This window comes from Salvelinus fontinalis, chromosome 38 (genome assembly GCF_029448725.1).
Source record: "Salvelinus fontinalis isolate EN_2023a chromosome 38, ASM2944872v1, whole genome shotgun sequence".
Lineage (NCBI taxonomy): Eukaryota > Metazoa > Chordata > Actinopteri > Salmoniformes > Salmonidae > Salvelinus > Salvelinus fontinalis.
Genome location: NC_074702.1, coordinates 21,258,836 through 21,282,707, shown reverse-complemented (window position 1 = coordinate 21,282,707; position 23,872 = coordinate 21,258,836). Strand labels below are relative to the sequence as shown.

General features: G+C 45.1%; 1 protein-coding gene across 2 annotated transcripts in view; it reads left to right on the top strand.

Moving 5' to 3' along the window:
* bbs9 (Bardet-Biedl syndrome 9) overlaps positions 1–23,872 on the top strand; it is a 187,687-nt gene that overhangs the window by 98,623 nt on the left and 65,192 nt on the right. For both annotated transcript variants that reach the window (XM_055904882.1, XM_055904881.1), the window contains one exon: positions 15,894–16,013. In XM_055904882.1, the coding sequence (XP_055760857.1) occupies positions 15,894–16,013 (120 nt within the window). The remainder of the gene's footprint in view (positions 1–15,893; positions 16,014–23,872) is intronic.

Below are 23,872 nucleotides of genomic sequence, written 5' to 3'. Positions count from 1 at the left end.
TGTGAAGAGTGTTTGTGTGTATCAGAGTGTTTGTGTGTATCTCTCTGTCTCTCGGTGTGTGTGTGTGTGTGTGTGTGTGTGTGAGAGAGAGAGAGAGAAAAAGCAGTTTCTCTTCATTAGTGTTCAGTATAGCCTGTAATGATGCCGTTAACCCCTTCCTCTGAGAATGCCTAATAAATCCTGTCCCACAGAGGTGTGTGTGTGCACGCTCTGTCTGTTGTTCCAATGTTAACCCCTGGCTGTGAGAATGCCTAGAAAAACACTATTCCCCTGGTAAAGCTGTTATGGTTGGAGAAAAGAGCACATGTCTCAATCATAGCCCTGTTTATGGCCTTCACACACTCAGGCCTACAGTGGTGTGTGTGTGCGCCCAACCACCACCCCCATGGGTCATTGAGTTCTAACAAAAGTGTGTGTGTGTGTGTCTGAACTTCATTAAGCAGGCCAAATACCTTTTTACCCCCACTCCTTTTATGCTTCTTCCTCCCTCCTCTCGCTCTTCCTCCCTCCTCTCTCTCCCTCCCTCTCTCTCTCTCTCTTCCTCCCTCCCTCCTCTCTCTCTCTTCCTCCCTCTTTCGTTTCTTCCTCTCCCCTTGCCCCTCTTTAGCAGTCACCCATCACACGTATAAGTGTGTTGATGACAAATCAACTCGACCATTTCCCTTCAGGGGTTCTCTCCCTAGTTTCCACCCCATCAAACACAGCAGTTGATTAATGTGAGGTGTTTAATATGATATATGAGGACTGTTGATGGACACGGGCAGTATTGTGAAGCGGTAGGTAGCCACCAGCCAGACTAATGAATATGGATACAGTGGAGGGAGGAAATATTAACGATGATTTTCCAGTTGAAAACCTCCCGCTCCGCAAATAGAAGAATTAGTTGCCTTTATTGAGTGCTTTACGCATTCATGCTTTGGAGTTTGTAATTAATTCACGACATGGATATGGGTTCTTGACCCAGAATACTTTGAGAGTTCTGGGATAGTGTAGTTGTATTTTTAATTTAAATGTATTTTGATGTTAAGCTTGACATTGTTTGTCGTTAGGCTTACAGTACATAACACTGTCATGGTAGTGGCTTAGAAGCAAGGGTCTTTGATAGTTATGGCAGCTTATGCAGTAGCTTGGGACTGTTACTGTATGGATGTGGGCAGTAAACCCGAAAAGTCGCAATAGTGTGTGTTATTTGGGACTACTGGAGGTATCCCTTATATTATGTCCATCCAGGGTGTGTGTGTGTGTGTGTGTGTGTGTGTGTGTGTGTGTGTGTGTGTGTGTGTGTGTGTGTGTGTGTGTGTGTGTGTGTGTGTGTGTGTGTGTGTGTGTGTGTGTGTGTCAGAGTCCTGCACAGCTTTTTTTTGGAGATATCTGGCATCAGGACAGATTTTTTTTTTTCCCCCGACCCACCCTCAAAGTATTGTTCCGAGAGCCGATCCGTGACCCACCAACTTAAATCCAATTTATGTAATTGTTTTCATGACTCCGTAAGTAGTATGCTATTATTCCCCTTCCCCGCATGAATTAATTTGTCTGGATGTCTATTCAACATTTGTGTAAAAGGAAACCATGCCATGAATTAAGAACGATAGGCTACCTTTTTGTCTACACAATGCGATGCGTCACATTGACTAAAATCGCTTTATTAATAATAGCCTTCTAATTAGCCTTTTTCACTAATGAAAGCCTATAGGCGACATAACAAAACGAGATCTTTATATTCAATATCGTTTAGATAATCAAATAGTTTAAATGAAACTTAAATAATCATTGAATAGTGCATTTGCAAAGTATTCAGACCCCTTCACTTTTTCAACATTTTGTTACATTACAGCCTTATTCTACAATGGATTAAATCGTTTTTTCCCCTCATCAATCTACACACAATACCCCATAATGACAAAGCGAAAAACCAAGATTTTAGATATGTTTGCAAATGTATTAAAAATAAAAAACGTATATATTTTTTTTATACCATAAGTATTCAGTCCCTTTGCTATGAGACTTAAAATTGAGCTTAGGCGCATCCTGTTTCCATTGATCATCCTTGCGATGTTTCTACAACTTGATTGGAGTCCACCTGTGGTAAATTCAATTGATTGAACATGATTTGGGAAGGTACACACCTGTCTATATAAGGTCCCACAGTTGACAGTGCATGTCAGAGCAACAACCAAGCCATGAAGTCGAAGGAATTGTCCGTAGAGCTCCGAGACAGGATTGTGTCGAGGCACAGATCTGGGGAAGGGTACCAAAAAATGTCTGCAGCATTGAAATTCCCCAAGAACACAGTGGCCTCCACCTTTCATTCTTTAAAAAAACTTTTTACCCCTTTTCCTCCCCAATTCCGTGATATCCATTTGGTAGTTAGTCCCATCTCTGCTACTCCCGTATGGACGCGGGAGAGGTGAAGGTCGAAAGCCATGTGTCCTCCGAAACACGACCCTGCCAAGCCGCACTGATTCTTGACACACTGCTCGCTTAACCCGGACAACTGGCAACTGTGTCAGCGTGCATGCGCCCGGCCCGCCACAGAAGTCGTTGGAGATGGGACACGGACATCCCGGCCGGCCAAACCCTCCCCTAACCTGGACGACACTGGGCAAATTGTGCGCTGCTTCATTTTTTAAATTGTACCTTTATTTATCTAGGCAAGTCAGTTCAGAACATATTCTTATTTTCAATGACGGCCTAGGAACAGTGGGTTAACTGCCTTGTTCAGGGGCAGAACGACAGATTTGTACCTTGTCAGCTCGGGAATTAGATCTTGCAACCTTCTGGTTACTAGTCCAACGCTCTAACCACTAGGCTACCTGCCGCCCCATGAGACCCCCATGGGTCTCCCGGTCGCAGCCAGCTGTGACACAGCCCGGGATGTAACGTGGATCTGTAGTGACGCCTCAAGCACTGCAATGCAGTGCCTTAGATCACTGCGCTACTCGGGAGGCCTGGCCTCTACCATTCTTAAATGGAAGAAGTTTGGAACCACCAAGACTCTTCCTAGAGCTGGCCACCTGGCCAAACTGCGCAATCGGGGGAGAAGAGCCTTGGTCAGGGAGGTGAGCAAGAACCTGATGGTCACTCTGACAGAGCTCCAGGGTTCCTCTGTGGAGATGGGAGAACCTACCAGAAGAACAACCATCTCTGCAGCATTCAACCAATAAGGTCTTAATGGTAGAGTGACCACTCCCCAGTAATTGGCACATGACAGCCCGCTTAGAGTTTCCCAAAAGGCAGCTAAAAGACTCTCTGACCGTGAGAAACAAGATTCTCTGGTCTGATGAAACCAAGATGGAACTATTTGGCCTGAATGTCAAGTGTTACATCTGGAGGAAACCAGGCACCACTCATCACCTGGCCAATACCACCCCTACGGTGAAGCATGGCGGTGGCAGCATCATGCTGTGGGGATGTTTTTCACCGGCAGTGACTTGGAGACTAGTCAAGATCAAGGGAAAGATGAACGGAGCAAAATACAGAGAGATCCTTGATTAAATCCTGCTCCAGAGTCCAAAGGACCTCCGACTGGGGGTGAAGGTTCACCGTCCAACAGGACAACGACACCACTAAGCACACAGCCAAGACAACGCAGGAGTGGCTTCAGGACAAGTCTCTGAATTTCCTTGAGCTGCCCAGCCAGAGCACGAACTTGAACCAGATCAAACATCTCTGGAGAGACCTGAAAATAGCTGTGCAGCGACACTCAGCATCCAACCTGACAGAGCTTGAGACGATCTGCAGAGAAGAATGGGAGAACTCCCCAAATACAGGTGTGCCAAGCTTTTAGCGTCATACCCAAGAAGGCTGTAATCGCTGCCAAAGGTGCTTCCACAAGGTACTGAGTAAATGGTCTGAATACTTGTGTAAATGTGATATTTCAGTTGTTGTTTTTTAAAGACATTTGCAACAAATGCTTTGTCATTATTGGGTATTGTGTATACATTGATGAGGGGAAAAAACAATATAATTAATTTTCGAATAAGGCTGTAATGTAACAAAATGTGGATAAAGTGAAGGGGTCTGAATACTTTCCGATTGCACAGTAGGCTGCAAAAATAGGCTACATTTATTTAATAGGCTATTATATGCATATTCACATTTTTACTAGCCGCACCGGTTTACACTTTATATGGCCTGCGTATGGTCTAAATAAACAAAAGCCTGAATTAATATAGGCTAATAATTAACTGATATTTAATTGAATTATCATGAACAAATACTTGCTTGCACTTTTTGCAGGCTGTGTATCCATCTACCGGGTTGTTGTCCTTACGAACCGGGGATTTCACTCACGCAGCATCTGTTTCCACGATGATGTAGCCTATTCCCCCATCATAACCTTTCTTTTTATTTCTCCAGTTAGGCCTATGTTACCCATTTTTGCGTGAGCTAGGCTAGCCAGAGAAAGTCAACTTGGCATTGCCTATTCTCATGTGGGGGGAGGGAACAAAAGCTCTGCACTTAGATGAATTAGAATGTTTCAGCACCACATAAATAATGGACAGTTCCCTGCTCCACACTCTCTCAATGCGCCCCTGCTCCACACTCTCTCAATACGTCCCTGCTCCACACTCTCTCAATATGTCCCTGCGCCACACTCTCTCAATACGTCCCTGCGCCACACTCTCTCAATACGTCCCTGCGCCACACTCTCTCAATACGTCCCTGCGCCACACTCTCTCAATACGTCCCTGCTCCACACTCTCTCAATACGTCCCTGCTCCACACTCTCTCAATACGTCCCTGCTCCACACTCTCTCAATACGTCCCTGCTCCACACTCTCTCAATACGTCCCTGCGCCACACTCTCTCAATACGTTCATGGCTGGAAGCCTCGCCGCTCACAGAATGAAATTCTCAACACGATGTAACACAACAAGCTCCTGGGTTTGTAAAAAGTGTAGTCCCTATTATCTGGATTTAAAACGTTTCTGACCAGTAATATAATTGTTCTGATCCGTGAGCCCAATGTTTTCATTCCACCTACCAGCTGATATATACACTGCTCAAAAAAATAAAGGGTACACTTAAACAACACATTGTAACTCCAAGTCAATCACACTTCTATGAAATCAAACTGTCCACTTAGGAAGCAACACTGATTGACAATAAATTTCACATGCTGTTGTGCAAATGGAATAGACAAAAGGTGGAAATTATAGGCAATTAGCAAGACACCCCCAAAAAAGGAGTGATTCTGCAGGTGGTGACCACAGACCACTTCTCAGTTCCTATGCTTCCTGGCTGATGTTTTGGTCACTTTTGAATGCTGGCGGTGCTCTCACTCTAGTGGTAGCATGAGACGGAGTCTACAACCCACACAAGTGGCTCAGGTAGTGCAGTTTATCCAGGATGGCACATCAATGCGAGCTGTGGCAAAAAGGTTTGCTGTGTCTGTCAGCGTAGTGTCCAGAGCATGGAGGCACTACCAGGAGACAGGCCAGTACATCAGGAGACGTGGAGGAGGCCGTAGGAGGGCAACAACCCAGCAGCAGGACCGCTACCTCCGCCTTTGTGCAAGGAGGTGCACTGCCAGAGCCCTGCAAAATGACCTCCAGCCGGCCACAAATGTGCATGTGTCAGCATATGGTCTCACAAGGGGTCTGAGGATCTCATCTCGGTACCTAATGGCAGTCAGGCTACCTCTGGCGAGCACATGAAGGGCTGTGCGGCCCCACAAAGAAATGCCACCACACACCATGACTGACCCACCGCCAAACCGGTCATGCTGGAGGATGTTGCAGGCAGCAGAACATACTCCACGGCGTCTCCAGACTCTGTCACGTCTGTCACATGTGCTCAGTGTGAACCTGCTTTCATCTGTGAAGAGCACAGGGCGCCAGTGGCGAATTTGCCAATCTTGGTGTTCTCTGGCAAATGCCAAACGTCCTGCACGGTGCTGGGCTGTAAGCACAACCCCCACCTGTGGACGTTGGGCCCTCATACCACCCTCATGGAGTCTGTTTCTGACCGTTTGAGCAGACATATGCACATTTGTGGCATGCTGGAGGTCATTTTGCAGGGCTCTGGCAGTGCACCTCCTTGCACAAAGGCGGAGGTAGCGGTCCTGCTGCTGGGTTGTTGCCCTCCTACGGCCTCCTCCACGTCTCCTGATGTACTGGCCTGTCTACTGGTAGTGCCTCCATGCTCTGGACACTACGCTGACAGACACAGCAAACCTTTTTGTCACAGCTCGCATTGATGTGCCATCCTGGATGAACTGCACTACCTGAGCCACTTGTGTGGGTTGTAGACTCCGTCTCATGCTACCACTAGAGTGAGAGCACCGCCAGCATTCAAAAGTGACCAAAACATCAGCCAGGAAGCATAGGAACTGAGAAGTGGTCTGTGGTCACCACCTGCAGAATCACTCCTTTTTTGGGGGTGTCTTGCTAATTGCCTATAATTTCCACCTTTTGTCTATTCCATTTGCACAACAGCATGTGAAATTTATTGTCAATCAGTGTTGCTTCCTAATTGGACAGTTTGATTTCCCAGAAGTGTGATTGACTTGGAGTTACAATGTGTTGTTTAAGTGTTCCCTTTATTTTTTTGAGCAGTGTATATATATCTTTTTTTGTGGTGTGTATCCGACCTGACGCAGAACTGTAGTGTGTGTGTGTGTGTGTGTGTCAAGAGTATTGAGCGGACAGGATCCATGTCATCCGGTCTCTTTCCTTTCACTGTTGTTCTGCTGCCAAAACACACACACACACACACACACACACACACACACACACACACACACACACACACACACACACACACAGAGCGAGAGAGTCAGGCGACTCCTGTATGACCAAAGCCCTGTCACTCTTTATGTAAACAGTAATTTGTTACAAACCCCAAAGATGTTGCTTTTTCAATCGGCTGTAAACGCAAAAGTTGTTTACGTTTCCAACAACACCGGCGGCAACAGTCTCCCACGGAGACTGGGCACGAACGCACGCACGCACACACACACACACACAAGCCCCACTTCATGGCCTTGCAGTACACCCTATTCCAGGCATTGTATAAAAGTGGATGGGATTTGTAGTTTGTATGAACTTCCCACTACCAATACTGTGTGGGACCTGACAGTTGAAAAAACACATACAGTACACAGACACAAATGTACTGTACTCCCTGATATAGCCTATTTGTGCTTATATTTGTGCCTGAAGGATATACAGAATATTTTCTCTTATGACACACACACATACTTGTAAGATGTGTAGATTCCTGTCTCCGGTACACAGTGAGACCCTCTTATGTCGTTCTCCTCATCGCTCCAGCTCACCCTCTCCTCACCTGACCCTGTGTCTCGCTCTGATGACATCACCTGGGCGGCCTGCTGAGACTCTGGTTATAACAGCTGCGCTTGGCCCTTTCTCTCTCTCTCTCTCTCTCCCACACACACACACACACACACACACACACACACACACACACACACACACACACACACACACACACACACACACACACACACACACACACGAACACGAACACACATACACACATACACACACGAACACGTGCACACATACACCCTGTCAGCAGCACCTGAGGGTGTCAGTTCAGTCAGTACTGTTTATCACATGGCCTTCATTACTCAGAACTGTTAGCTTTGCTCTGTCATTAGGTCAAATGTTGGGCTGCTTTACAATATGGCTGTGGATTTGGTGTTGTGGGTATAATGTTGCTCTCTCACTTGTATCTCTCTGTCTCTCTTGTTTACTCTCTCCATGTCTGTCAGTAAGCATAGCTTTAGGTCTTTCTACTTGAGGTTCATCATAGAATGACCTAGATGTTGTGGCCTTCTTGTTTTGTGTGTTTTCACTGTATATCTATTTCAGTGTGTGTTTGCATGCATGTGTTTATACATACAGTTGAAGTCGGAAGTTTACATACACCTTAGCCAAATACATTTAAACTCAGTGTTTCACAATTCCTGACATTTAATCCTAGTAAAAATTCTGTATCTTAGGTCAGTTAGGATCACCACTTTATTTTAAAAATGTGAAATCAGCTTTTACTTCTTTCGTCACAATCCCAGTGGGTCAGAAGTTTACATACACTCAATTAGTATTTGGTAGCATTGCCTTTTAAAATTGTTTAACTTGGGTCAAACGTTTCGGGAAGCCTTCCACAAGCTTCCCAAAATAAGTTGGGTGAATTTTGGCCCATTCCTCCTGACAGAGCTGGTGTAACTGAGTCAGGTTTGTAGACCTCCTTGCTCGCACACGCTTTTTCAGTTCTGCCCACAAATTTTCTATGGGATTGAGGTCAGGGCTTTGTGATGGCCACTCCAATACCTTGACTTTGTTGTCCTTAAGCAACTTTGGAAGTATGCTTGGGGTCATTGTCCATTTGGAAGACCCATTTGCGACCAAGCTTTAACTTCCTGACTGATGTCTTGATGTTGCTTCAATATATCCACATAATTGTCCTCCCTCATGATACCATCTATTTTGTGAAGTGCACCAGTCCCTCCTGCAGCAAAGCTCCCCCACAACATGATGCTGCCACCCATGTGCTTCACGGTTGGGATGGTGTTCTTCGGCTTGCAAGCATCCCCCTTTTTCCTCCAAACATAACGATGGTCATTATGGCCAAACAGTTCCATTTTTGTTTCATCAGACCAGAGGACATTTCTCCAAAAAGTATGATCTTTGTCCCCATGTGCAGTTGCAAACCGTAGACTGACTTTTTATGGTGGTTTTGGAGCAGTGGCTTTTTCCTTGCTGAGCGGCCTTTCAGGTTATGTCGATATAGGACTTGTTTTACTGTGGATATAGATACTTTTGTACCTGTTTCCTCCAGCATCTTCTCAAGGTCCTTTGCTGCTGTTCTGGGATTGATTTGCACTTTTCGCATCAAATACATTCATCTCTAGGAGACAGAACACGTCTCCTTCCTGAGCGGTATGACGGCTGTGGGGTCCCATGGGGTTTATACTTGCGTACAATTGTTTGTACAGATGAACGTCGTACCTTCAGGCGTTTGGAAGGTAGGATGAACCAGACTTGCGGAGGTCTACAATTTATTTTCTGAGGTCTTGGCTGATTTCTTTTGATTTGCCAATGATGTCAAGCAAAGAGTGACTGAGTTTGAAGGTAGGCCTTGAAATACATCCACAGGTACACCTCCAATTGACTCAAATTATGTCAATTAGCCTATCAGAAGCTTCTAAAGCAATGACATAATTTTCTGGAATTTTCCAAGCTGTTTAAAGGCACAGTCAATTTAGTGCATGTAAACTTCTGACCCACTGAAATTGTGATACAGTGAAATAATCTGTCTGTAAACAATTGTTGGAAAAATGACTTGTGTCATGTACAAAGTAGATGTCCTAACCGACTTGCCAAAACTGTAGTTTGTTAACAAGAAATTTGTGGAGTGGTTGAAAAACGAGTTAACCTAAGTGTATGTAAACTTCCGACTTCAACTGTATCTTCTCTCTCCCACCACAGAAGAAGATTGATACCTCTGCGTCTACACACACCACAGTTTCACTTCATGATTTATCACATTTTATATGGAACTTCCAGTCTCCACTCCACACTGGGCAGGAAAAACACAGGCTGGGGAACAAGTCTCCTTTAGGGAACACATTCAACCCCCCATCATGTTTTCACATTAGTCAGAGAACCTATACATGCCCTCTCTCACTCTTTCTTTCTCTCCTTCTCTCTCGCTCTTTCGTTCTCTCTCCTTTCTCACTTTCTCTCTCGCTCTCTTTCTGTCCTCCTCTCGCTCCTTCTCTCTTTCATTTGCTCTCTCCCTCCTTCTTTCTATCTCTCTTTTTCTCTCCTTTTGCTCTCTTCGTTTGCTCTTTCTCTCGTTCTCTCTCACCCTGTCTTTCGTTCTCTCTCTCTTACTTTTAATCTTTCTCTCTCTCTTTTCTCTCTCTCAAATCAATTTGCTTTATTGGCATGACATAACAATGTACGTATTGCCAAAGCTTACTTTGGAGATTTATAATATTAATCAATATTGTCAACGGGACAACAGTAACAACAATAATCAAGGGTCAAAATAAGCATATGTTGAACAATAACAGAGGCATAGAGGACATGTACAGGTTGGTTGGTCTGTCAGACACCGTTCCTCATCTTATGGCAGGTAGCAATGTAGTTGCGTCCTCCCCCAACAGGACAGGTAGCCTATTCTCATTAGAGAGGTCTTTGAAACCTTGAATAAGGGTTTTAAATTAGGTGAAATGACACTCTCTTAATTGTTTAATATTCTTGACATTTTGTCAGGAAAATGCAGCTCTCTGAGCTCTGTTTCTGGTTCTACTGTGGTCTCTCTCTGTGAACTAGTCAAACTCCCCTCTCCCTGCTATGTGTTGAATACATTAGCTACTCGGCTGGAACCAGGCGTTTTTGGCAACAGTTCGGAGATCTTGAACGTCCCCCCTCTGAATATATTTGCAGTGGAGAAAAACCATATGTTGTGATAAAGTGAATGCCAGAGGAATGTGATTGTGATGTACTACTGGGGTGCAGGGTTGTTGACGGGATGCTATGCAAGCAGGCTTTGAGGTGTGTGTGTGTGTGTGTGTGTGTGTGTGTGTGTGTGTGTGCGTGTGTGCGTGTGTGCGTGTGTGCGTGTGTGGTGGGGGATGTGGGGTGTTGTTGTGTCTGACTGTATTCTGTACATGTATTTAAGTGTGTGTTCTCTCCCAGAATCTCCTCTCCTATCAACGTCTCTAATTAACACTCTAGAAATGGAAGCTTTTCAGTCATAAAATACACCATCCCCTTCCAAGTTCCAAGTCCACTGAGAATACCTTTGTTCCTCCTTTGTTCCTAATATCCTATTCTGTCTTTGGGAGCCATTTCTGATGACGTAAACAGATGTATCTTGTCTTGTGTTTGAAGCCTCCTTTCTCAGCTGTTTTGGGAGGATTTCAGTTATGCCTTGTGGTTAGGAGATCTATTCCAGTAGGACTTAAAGAGAGGGGAGAGGAAATAGATGTTGAAGTTGAGAGCAGTGCTACTGTCACTGAATGAATGGGGTCTTCTCTGCTAGCTAAAGCACTACTTAATGCTCAACTACTTAAAGCGGATAGGAATTCCTAGGCTAAACCCCATTTAGAGAGTGCTGTCTCTGTATGTCTCCGTCTGCCTCACTCTCTCTTTCTGGGTGCGTTCGTGCGTGTGCTCGCGTGCATTATCAAATTTGGCAATGTGTCAGTGTGTGGCCATATCTCTCTCATTGCTCAACAGTATAACCATAAAACTCAGTGTCTTTCCAACGATCTCCCTCTCCTCTCCCGACTTTTACAATGTTGACATCATAAAGAGTGGGGAAAAAAAGCCTTGGTGTTGACTTTGTAGTTGGGACAGGTTTAGACTGTAAAGGTAGATCAGGTGTCTGTTTGATTTACAGCTGTTTGATTTTTGACTTCAAAACCAGGAAGTGCACTTTTGGGCAGGGGAGAAAGAGGGACTTCTAGAGATCATATCACAAGCAAACAATCTGCAAGATTTGAGACCAAACCACAACCAAATGATCTTCTGAACCACGACACTACACAACGGTCTAACACATTCAAACCACAACCAACGGTGGTTTGGTGCATGCTCTAGTTCTTTTGACCACAACCAAATGGTTCCGTAGACGTAACCATAAAATAAAACCTTCTACTGAAATTGAACAGTAACAACGGTCCAGTAGGAAATTGAACATAATGTAGACCAAACCACGACCAACCGTTTTAGAACAGAGACCAAACTAAACCACGACCAACCGTTTTAGAACAGAGACCAAACTAAACCACGACCAACCGTTTTAGAACAGAGACCAAACTAAACCACGACCAACCGTTTTAGAACAGAGACCAAACTAAACCACGACCAACCGCTTTAGAACAGAGACCAAACTAAACCACGACCAACCGTTTTAGAACAGAGACCAAACTAAACCAACACCAACCGTTTTAGAACAGAGACCAAACTAAACCACGACCAACCGTTTTAGAACAGAGACCAAACTAAACCAACACCAACCGTTTTAGAACAGAGACCAAACTAAACCAACACCAAACGTTTTAGAACAGAGACCAAACTAAACCAACACCAACCGTTTTAGAACAGAGACCAAACTAAACCACGACCAACCGTTTTAGAACAGAGACCAAACTAAACCACGACCAACCGTTTTAGAACAGAGACAAAACTAAACCACGACCAACCGTTTTAGAACAGAGACCAAACTAAACCACGACCAACCGTTTTAGAACAGAGACCAAACTAAACCACGACCAACCGTTTTAGAACAGAGACCAAACTAAACCATGACCAACCGTTTTAGAACAGAGACCAAACTAAACCACGACCAACCGTTTTAGAACAGAGACCAAACTAAACCAACACCAACCGTTTTAGAACAGAGACCAAACTAAACCACGACCAACCGTTTTAGAACAGAGACCAAACTAAACCACGACCAACCGTTTTAGAACAGAGACAAAACTAAACCACGACCAACCGTTTTAGAACAGAGACCAAACTAAACCAACACCAACCGTTTTAGAACAGAGACCAAACTAAACCACGACCAACCGTTTTAGAACAGAGACCAAACTAAACCACGACCAACCGTTTTAGAACAGAGACAAAACTAAACCACGACCAACCGTTTTAGAACAGAGACAAAACTAAACCACGACCAACCGTTTTAGAACAGAGACAAAACTAAACCACGACCAACCGTTTTAGAACAGAGACCAAACTAAACCACGACCAACCGTTTTAGAACAGAGACAAAACTAAACCACGACCAACCGTTTTAGAACAGAGACCAAACTAAACCACGACCAACCGTTTTAGAACAGAGACCAAACTAAACCACGACCAACCGTTTTAGAACAGAGACCAAACTAAACCACGACCAACCGTTTTAGAACAGAGACCAAACTAAACCACGACCAACCGTTTTAGAACAGAGACCAAACAAACCACGACCAACCGTTTTAGAACAGAGACCAAACTAAGCCACGACCAACCGTTTTAGAACAGAGACCAAACTAAACCAACACCAACCGTTTTAGAACAGAGACCAAACTAAACCACGACCAACCGTTTTAGAACAGAGACCAAACTAAACCACGACCAACCGTTTTAGAACAGAGACCAAACTAAACCACGACCAACCGTTTTAGAACAGAGACCAAACTAAACCACGACCAACCGTTTTAGAACAGAGACCAAACTAAACCACGACCAACCGTTTTAGAACAGAGACCAAACTAAACCACGACCAACCGTTTTAGAACAGAGACCAAACTAAACCAACACCAACCGTTCCATCCTATCTATTTGCTCTTCTAACTACAATCACATGCCTTACTGGAAGAGACCAAACTCGACAACATACAGACAGTACAGCAGTTTGGACCGTAACTAACCCGGTCTCCCAGACCAAAACATATTTCATATCCCAGTATATGTGACAGTGTGCAGCTCCATACAACAGTCTGAGAGAGGGCTGCCTGGCTTGTCTCCCCACCTAAAGAGCTCCGTTTCTGGCTAAAGGTGGCCCAGAGGTTGGGGCCCTTTCCTTAACATGTGTTGATGTATGGCTGGGCAGAGGTTCACACACACACACACACACACACACACACACACACACACACACACACACACACACACACACACACACACACACACACACACCCACACACACACACACACACACACACACACACACACACACACACACACACACACACACACACACACACAGCCACTGTCCGAAATTGCAAAAAGACAAGTTTAGAAAAACACCTGCCCAATTAAAGGCTGGCATATCCATTTTCAAACAAGCCAATGAACAGGAAGAGGTAAAAAAACTGAGGCTGCCTGTTGCCTTTCAGCTCGGAGTAACCCCATGGGCCATCCCGGCCAATTGGGCTCACTAAACAGAACAAGATTGGCTTTATAGCATAGGATAAACATTAGACAGGGATTAGGGTCATCTGCCAAGAGGTATAAGGCATTTTAAATACACACACACATATGAACGCTTGCATACTTAACCACATACCCAGACTAACACACACACGTTCACACACACCACTGCCAGCTCAGACGGTGTGTTTTGAGGATGTAAAATGAAAGTGGCATGAAAAATGAAACAAGCCCTTGGGATTGGGGGTTAGACGGAGAGGTGGGGGAGGTAGAGCGGGGAGGAGAGGCGAGGTGAGAGGGAGAGACAAGGGGTCTGATTCATAGACCCTAGGAGGTCCCTAATCCTCGTTCATCCTTGGTATTGAAGAGCCGATAGATACTCTTGGAGGGGGTCTCACTCTGACACCCCCAGCGCACACAACACATAGGCAACACCTACATGTCCACATACATACAAACACATTCCATACACACACACACACACACACACACACACACACACACACACACACACACACACACACAATAATATTGACATTTGTAGGCCCTGGTAGAAAAGGAAGTTCTTACATAACCACATCTGATAATTACTGAGACTTTGTCACTTGAAAAAGGGCAGCTAAAGATCAACAGTTTTATTACACATTTGATACATTTTGATACAACTTGATATTCCAGAGAAAGATTTTACACACAGGTTTGAGTTGTGTATGTAACATTTAGTGTACAAAACATTTTGAATTGCATCCCCTTTTGCCCTCAGAACAGCCTCAATTCATCGGGGTATGGACTACAAGGTGTTGAAAGCGTTCCACAGGGATGCTGGCCCATGTTAACTCCAATGCGTCCCACAGTTGTTTCAAGTTGGCTGGATGAATTTTAGGTGGTGAACCATTCTTGATACACACAGGAAACTGTTGAGTGTGAAAAACTCAGCAGCGTTGCAGTTCTTGACACACTCAAACCGGTGCACCTGGCACCTACTGCCATACCCCATTCAAAGCCACTTAAATATTTTGTCTTTCCCTTTCATCCTCTCAATGGCACACATACACAATCCACACATACACAAGATCATAATAATTATAAAGGAAATTACGGACTCGTAAATAAGAAAATACTTATTTTCCACCATAATTTGCAAATAAATTCATTAAAAATCCTACAATGTGATTTTCTGGAGAGAAAAAATTCTCATTTTGTCTGTCATAGTTGAAGTGTACCTATGATGAGAATTACAGGCCTCTCTCATCTTTTTAAGTGGGAGAACTTGCACAATTGGTGACTGACTAAATACTTTTTTGCCCCACTGTACCTACACGTACGCTACGGTCACAAGACGCAGGCCTCCTTATTGTCCCTAGAATTTCTCAGGCAACAGCTGGAGGCAGGGTTTTCTCCTATAAAGCTATATTTTTATGGAATGGTCTGCCTATCCATGTGAGAGATAGAGACTTGGTTTCGACCTTTAAGTCTTTACTGAAGACTCATCTCTTCAGTAGGTCCTATGATTGAGTGTAGTCTGGCCCAGGAGTGCGAAGGTGAACGGCAAGGCACTGGAGTGATGAACCTGGCCCTGTCTCTGCCTGGCCACCGCTCAGAGACTAGTTCTTCTCTAGGTAACTTCCTATGTTCCTGCCTTTCTAGGGAGCCACCGGGCTTCTACATCTGCATTGCTTGCTGTTTTGGATTTTTAGGCTGGGTTCCTGTTTAAGCACTTTGTGACATCTGCTGATGTAAAAAGGTCTTTATAAATACATTTGATTTGATGTCTCAAGGCTTAATAATCCCCTTCATCTAAGCTGATTGAAGTGGATTTAGCAAGTGACATCAATAATGGATCAAGTCTTTCACTTGGAATCACCTGGTCAGTCTATGTCATGGAAAGAGCATCATGTAAATAATGTTTTGTGCACTCATTGTATATCTCATGATGGGATTCAGTCTCTGTGATTGGCTGTTGATCATGCTCTTCTTCCTGTAACTCAGGGGGCTGTGAGCCAATCGCGGAGGCTGTTGCGGACATGGAGGAGCCGCCCCTGCAACAGGAGTCTGCCGCCAAGTTCATCAAAAAGAAACAGCCATCCAAGAAAGTCAAGTCCAAGACAGGTATGTCAAGGGATGGACACATACAAACTCAGACCCTGGGTGTGGAAAGCTCATCCTTAACTTGTGATTCACCCTTCTTTAGCTCGTACTGTATATGACTGGTCTCATGTCTGCTGGGGCTGTTCTTATGCTGTGTTCAGATCGGGCTGATGCTGGTCTCATATTAGGCTCGATGTCTCTCTCTCTCTTTCCTCTCTTCCATCTCCTCCCTCCATCCCTCCCTCCCTGATTGGCTCTAATAGCTGGCGAATTGCAATTTTACTGGTCATTATCAATGTTTAGATTTTGGGGGGGTGCTTCAAATAGTTTTTTAATCGAATGAATTAAAGCTGTAGTTGGACTGACTGCTGTAACTGAGGATGAAAAGGCACAGTGTTTTCCACCCTCAGAACGGGACGTTTTTTTCTGTTTGATTTCCAAACATAATTTGTCTTGACCCATTGTGTGTGTCTCAGATAAACAATCATCAGTCGTAGACAGACAGAAGGGAATTGCGCATTAAATTCCCATGTTGAGGAAATAGAGACTTAATTGAATAAATGAATGCAACAGACTGATAGCTCCTTCTGTAGCTGATGGATGTGAGAGGAGACTGCTGCCCACACTGCACTGCTCTCTCCACTTAGACACTCCTGGTTTGAATTGAGCACAACTCCATGTTTGTCTTTTCTAAGATGACGTTGGATGGCTTTGAGGAGCACTAAACATAAGTGGTTGGAAGTGAGCAGATGTGGTGTGTGTGTGTGTCGGCAGTCCATGTGCCTTTCTGTGTGGTTAATCCACCCAGGCGTCGCCGCTAATGAGCTGAGCCTCACTAAGGAGGTGTGGGAGACACAGACAGACGACGCTTGGGGATCGTTAAGAACACACACATACACTCTACACACTCAGACACACACACACTTCCTCTACATAAAGCCCACACACATACTCTGGACACATGCATTTACATCAACACGCTCGATCACACCCAGATACAATTGAACAACATACATGTTTTCAGACCGCTAGATCAAATGCCCGTCACTTGCACACAAAAGGGATGCAGTGCAATTAAAAATCCATTCCGCAAGCCAATTAAAAGAACCAGACCAAAAACACAGAGGAAAAACAAACAAACAAAATACGTGCATTTCCTCTGTTAACCCTAATGAGAGAGAATACCACACAGACCACCACTCAACACACACTGAGGTAAGACTCTGTGAAGTGGTTACGCCATGATTCAGTGTTGTATTGGGGAGGCCATGTGATGGCTTTTCATGTATATGACTTAAGCCTTCCGCATGCTTCGGTTCCAAACACGGCTAGGCGAACCGAACGAGTGTGCTTGTATACTCCCTTAAAAGATCTTTGCTTGAATAACAAGAAAAAAGCAGCAATAGTACTATTTGTCTATGTTGAGACCCTGTAGTCAGTATACACTTCCTCAAAATAGTCAGAATTATTCTTAGATAACTCAAGAAACCTGCAATTAATTTTGACGTTTTTGTCGGAGATCTTAGTCGCTCAATTTTACATCAAATTAAGATTTTTGGTGTTTTATTTCCCAAGTGAAAAAAAACATTGTTTGGTTTAACTGATAAATACAACTGAGTGTCATCAGCATAGCAATGAATATGCATGTTGTGCTTACAGATGACATTACCCAAGGCTAGCATGTGTAGTGAAAATAAAAGGGCTCCAAGCACAGAACCTTGAGGAATGCCAAATCCAACCTTGGAACTTTACGATTATCACCCAGCTGAACAAATTGCTACTGCTCGGAAAGGTATAATTTGTTAGCCAGCTAAGAATCTGTCCTCGTAGACCAGGGGTGTCAAACTCATTCCATGGAGGGCCTAGTGTCTGCAGGTTTTTGGTTTTTCCTTTCAATAAAGCCCTAGACAACCAGGTGTGGGGAGTTCCTAACTAATTAGTGATGTTAATTCATCAATCAAGTACAAGGGAGGAGCGAAAACCCGCAGACACTCGGCCCTCCGTGGAATGAGTTTGACACCTGTGTCGTAGACCAACCAAGTCTTCTAACCTCTTAATGAGGATAGCATGATCAAAGGTGCCAGCACTTAAATCTAAGAGAACGAGAATAAAGACATAACCACGGTCAGAGGACAGCAGTAGGTCATTTACTACTTTAAGACACTAAAGTAAAACTGCAAAACAATGTGGCAAAGAAATACATGCTATGTCCTGAATACAAAGCGTTAAGTTTGGGGGAAATCCAACACAAAACATCACTGAATACCACTCTTCATATTTTGAAGCATGGTGGTGGCTGCATCATGTTATGGGTATGCTTGTCATCGCCAAGGACTAGGGAGTTTTATTTGTATAAAAATAAACAGAATAGAGCTAACCACAGGATTTATTTGATTTTTTTACATTTGGATTCATAGTGCTACTTGAATAGTGGATAGCCTACATGATGACTTGGTGACAGCCAAGTGTCTTTGAAAGTGTAATTGTCTTCGTGATGCTACCTGATTCATGTCTTGCTCCCGTCTGAATTATCCTCCATCCTCTTCCTCCTCTTTTTTGAATCCCATCTTCTCCAAACAACCTATCAATCAGATCCCCATACCATGCCATACCATGCCATGCTCCAGGGGTGGATGGGCTGCCTGGGGTTTACCACTGGCAACGGGTATCTGTCTGTCTGAACGTCCTGTGGGCTTTATAGCCCACCTGAGGGGCGTCTGTCTCTCTCTGTGTCTCTCTCTCGCTCTCGCTCTCGCTCTCTCTCGCTCTCTCTCTCGCTCTCTCTCTCGCTCTCTCTCTCGCTCTCTCTCTCTCTCTCTCGCTCTCTCTCTCTCGCTCTCTCTCTCGCTCTCTCTCGCTCTCTCTCTCTCTCTGTGCCTCCCCTGTCCTCCCACTGTCAAACGTCATAACAGAAAACGGAAATAATCCCTAATTAGTTTTGTTTGTAATGGAAATCTTCAGAGGATGGAACTGTGTGGTTTGGACCTAGAGAGAGAAGGCGCTCTGTCCAGGCATGTCCCTCTTACAACCAAACTACCGCCCATCAGGGAGTGTGAGAGAGACGTGGAAAGAGATGGACATCCAAACTAATTTACATATATGAACTCAGAGAGAATTTCCAGTACGGTGGGGGCACACAGCACACAACACACAGCACACAACACACAGTACACAACACACAGTACACAACACACAACACAACACACAGTACACAGCACACAACACACAACACACAGTACACAGCACACAACACACAGTACACAACGCACAACGCACAACACACAGTACACAACACACAACACACAGTACACAACACACAGTACACAACACACAGTACACAACACACAGTACACAACACACAGTACACAGCGCACAACGCACAGCACACAACACACAACGCACAGCACACAACGCACAACACACAGTACACAGCACACAACACACAACACACAGTACACAACACACAGTACACAACACACAGTACACAACACACAGTACACAACACACAGTACACAACACACAGTACACAACTCACAGTACACAGTACACAACACACAGTACACAACACACAGTACACAACGCACAGTACACAACGCACAGTACACAACACACAGTACACAACACACAGTACACAACACACAGCACACAGTACACAACACACAGTGCACAACACACAGTACACAACACACAGTACACAACACACAACGCGCAACGCACAACGCACAACACACAGTACACAGTACAACACACAGTACACAGTACAACACACAGTACACAGTACAACACACAGTACACAGTACAACACACAGTACACAGCACACAGCACACAGCACACAGTGCACAACGCACAGCACACAACACACAGCACACAACACACAGCACACAACACACAGTACACAACACACAGTACACAACACACAGTACACAACACACAGTACACAACACACAGCACACAACACACAGCACACAACACACAGCACACAGCACACAGCACACAACACACAGCACACAACGCACAACACACAACACACAACACACAACACACAGTACACAACACACAGTACACAACACACAGTACACAACACACAGTACACAACACACAGTACACAACACACAGTACACAACACACAACGCACAACGCACAGTACACAACACACAGTACACAACACACAGTACACAACTCACAGTACACAACACACAGTACACAACACACAGTACACAACACACAACGCACACAGCACACAACACACAACACACAGGCGAAAGCAGAAGGGGCTAAATGAACAGATCAACTTGCACCTCTACCTCCCTCCTTTTTCACAGTAGACAAACCACACACACCTTCTCCTACCTGTGGCAGACTTAAAGGTAATTAGGCTCCAACCAACCCCCTTGTTAGGGTGCATGGGAGCCAGGAAGCACCTCTAGTACAGTTGAAAGGCTTCAAAAGGTGTCTTGGATAGAACTGTGTCGCTGCTCGCTCTCCCTCTCTTCTCTAGCGGCCTGGATGAAAGAGAGATGAAAGGGAGAGTGTCTTCTCTCTTCTTTCCTCCCCACGGCCCACCTGGGATCACAGGGACGCCACCTATAACACACACACACACACACACACACACACACACACACACACACACACACACACACACACACACACACACACACACACACACACAGTTAGAGAGAGAGGCATTGGGCCCCGTTCAATCAAAACTGCTAACAGAGTGTATGGTAGCTGAGACACAAATATATTAAAAGAGGAATGATGCTAACTTGTGTTCCTGGAAGACTGGGTTCATTTCAATGATCAGTCCCGGTCTACAGTGACATGTCACCAACATGCCCTCTTAACTTTCACTGAAGCAGTACTTTATTAAACAGTGGATCACTGAAAGTCCCCCTCCCTTTATTTCCTCGTTCCCTCCATCATAGAGAGGAGGAGGATGGTGGTGTGTTTATAAGGTCAGCTCCTCTGAGGGCTCAGCCCAAACCCAGTTACCCCTCCGAGTCAGTCTCCGGTCAGCAGCCACACAATACAGCTATTAGCCATTAGCATCATCCCATTCACATGCCTCTACTGCTGCCTCAGACCCCACCATTCAATTACCTTACAGTCATCTACCAGCTACCGCAAGTACAGGGCCACGAGGTTTGCCCCATATTATTATCCTTTTGCTGACGTGTTACACTCCTATTACTCAGAAGTGATTGTTATTTGACACGTGTCTTCTACGACCAGACATTGACTGTTCTCCTCATACTACAGGCCCTGGAACAGTTTTCCTCATCCCCTCACTGTGTCTCCTGTGACCAGACATTGACTGTTCTCCTCATACTACAGGCCCTGGAACAGTTTTCCTCATCCCCTCACTGTGTCTCCAAGGCTGTGACCAAAGTATATGACCCATGGATCACTGCCCGGCATGGGGGGGCCAAACGCTTGTGCAGGCAGCTTTCTGGAAGGGAGGGGGGGGGGGGGGTGCGGAGGCAGGCGTATTTGGAAGCGGGAATTTGGGTCTGTTTTATGCTTGTGTTTTTATTAATGGGGGCTGAGTAGGGAATCGAGAGGCCTTCGATGCCAGACCCCCACGTCATACACACACAAACACACCTTCCCATCTGTGAAGACTCTTACAGATAAAGTGTGTGTTTTGTCCAAGTGTAAGTGTGTTTATGGTATGTGTGAGCATGTGTAAACTCAGGAGCAGCATCGCCTGCGTAGTGGGGGTCAGAGAGCGAGCCCAGGGGCTGCTGGAAGCATCCACGCTTTGGGATAGAAGAGGATACCAGCTTTCTGGTCGTGTCTGACTGTTTCTGTCTTTGTCTGACTGTCTGTCTGCATGTCTGTGTCCACAACCACTAGATAGTGCTACAGATGTTACAATGTCATCCGTCTGTCAGTATATTCGTCATCAGACGATGTTTGTGATGGGATACTGTAGATGGTTGTACAGTCTTTAAATTGTGTAAGCCTTTAAGCATCACTTTATGAAGTACAGGAGGATGTAACCAATAGATCGTGTTCTGGGCAGCAGTGAGCTACTGCTACAGTAGACGTGTTAGCAACTCCATATCAATGCTGCCGCTTTCCATGTGTTTAACACAGCTTCGCTCTGTGATATTTTTGAACTCTTGGCTGGCCTTGGTGTTGTAATGTTTCCCTAATGTTTCTGTCCTGCTTTACGTAATGGGTTATGTTTAGACCCACGCGGCTAATGCTTATGATGGAGTTGACGACAGTGCTCTAGACATGCGGGCAGTCAGGCAGGCCGGCTACCGGATTGGGTTGTGTTGATGTTGAGAGATGTTGTCGGCATGCTGGGAGAATGTCAGGAGATTTTGTGGACATTGGGAGACAACCGCAAGACTTCTGTGAGACTGCAGTGAAATGTAGAGTTTTTGAGACCGTTGTGCGACTTTTGAGAAATTACATTGCAAATAGTGCAAAAGGTTTCTACTAATGTAGGACTGGGGTGTTTTAGACCGTTGAGAGACTGTATTGAGAATGTTGCGTCTTTGTTCAAGACCTGTTGTGAGACCTGTTGTGAGACCTGTTGTGAGACCTGTTGTGAGACCTGTTGTGAGACCTGTTGTGAGACCTGTTGTCATGAAAACGTTATCGATGCGCCTCGAACCATAAAGGGTGATGTCACTCGTCTCCCACCCACTAGATCTTCAAATGAAATCAAATGTTATTTGTCACATACACATGGTTAGCAGATGTTAATGTGAGTGTAGACAAATGCTTGTGCTTATAGTTCTGACAGTGCAGTAATATCTAACAAGTAATCTAACAATTTCACAACAACTACCTAATACACATAAGTGTAAAGGAATGAATAAGAATATGTACATAAATATATATGGATGAGTGATCGCCGAACGGCGTAGGCAAGATGCAGTAGATGGTATAGAGTACAGTATATACATATGAGTAATGTAGGGTATGTAAATATTATATAAAGTGGCATTGTTTAAAGTGACTAGTGATACATTTATTACATCCCACAAAAAATGTTTAAGTGGCTGGAGATTTGAGTCAGTATGTTGGCAGCAGCCACTCAATGTTAGTGATGGCTGTTTAACAGTCTGATGTCCTTGAGATAGAAGCTGTTTTTCAGTCTCTCGGTCCCAGCTTTGATGCACCTGTACTGGCCTCGCCTTCTGGATGATAGCGGGGTGAACAGGCAGTTGCTCGGGTGGTTGTTGTCCTTGATGATCTTTTTGGCCTTCCTGTGACATCGGGTGGTGTAGGTGTCTTGTAGGGCAGGTAGTTTGCCCCCGGTGATGCGTTGTGCAGACCTCACTACCCTCTGGAGAGCCTTACGGTTGTGAGTGGAGCAGTTGCCGTACCAGGCGGTGATACAGCCCGACAGGATGCTCTCGATTGTGCATCTGTAAAAGTGTGTGAGGCGCTGCTGCGCCTTCTTCACCACGCTGTCTGTGAGGGTGGACCATTTCAGTTTGTCCGTGATGTGTACGCCGAGGAACTTAAAACTTTCCACCTTCTCCACTACTGTCCCGTCGATGTGGATAGGGGGCTGCTCCCTCTGCTGTTTCCTGAAGTCCACGATCATCTCCTTTGTTTTGTTGACATTGATTATTTTCCTGACACCACACTCCGAGGGCCCTCACCTCCTCCCTGTAGGCCGTCTTGTCGTTGTTGGTAATCAAGCCTACCACTGTAGTGTTGTCTGCAAACTTGATGATTGAGTTGGAGGCGTGCATGGCCACGCAGTCATGGGTGAACAGGGAGTACAGGAGAGGGCTGAGAATGCACCCTTGTGGGGCCCCAGTGTTGAGGATCAGCGGGGTGGAGATGTTGTTTCCTACCCTCACCACCTTGGGGCGGCCCGTCAGGAAGTCCAGGACCTAGTTGCACA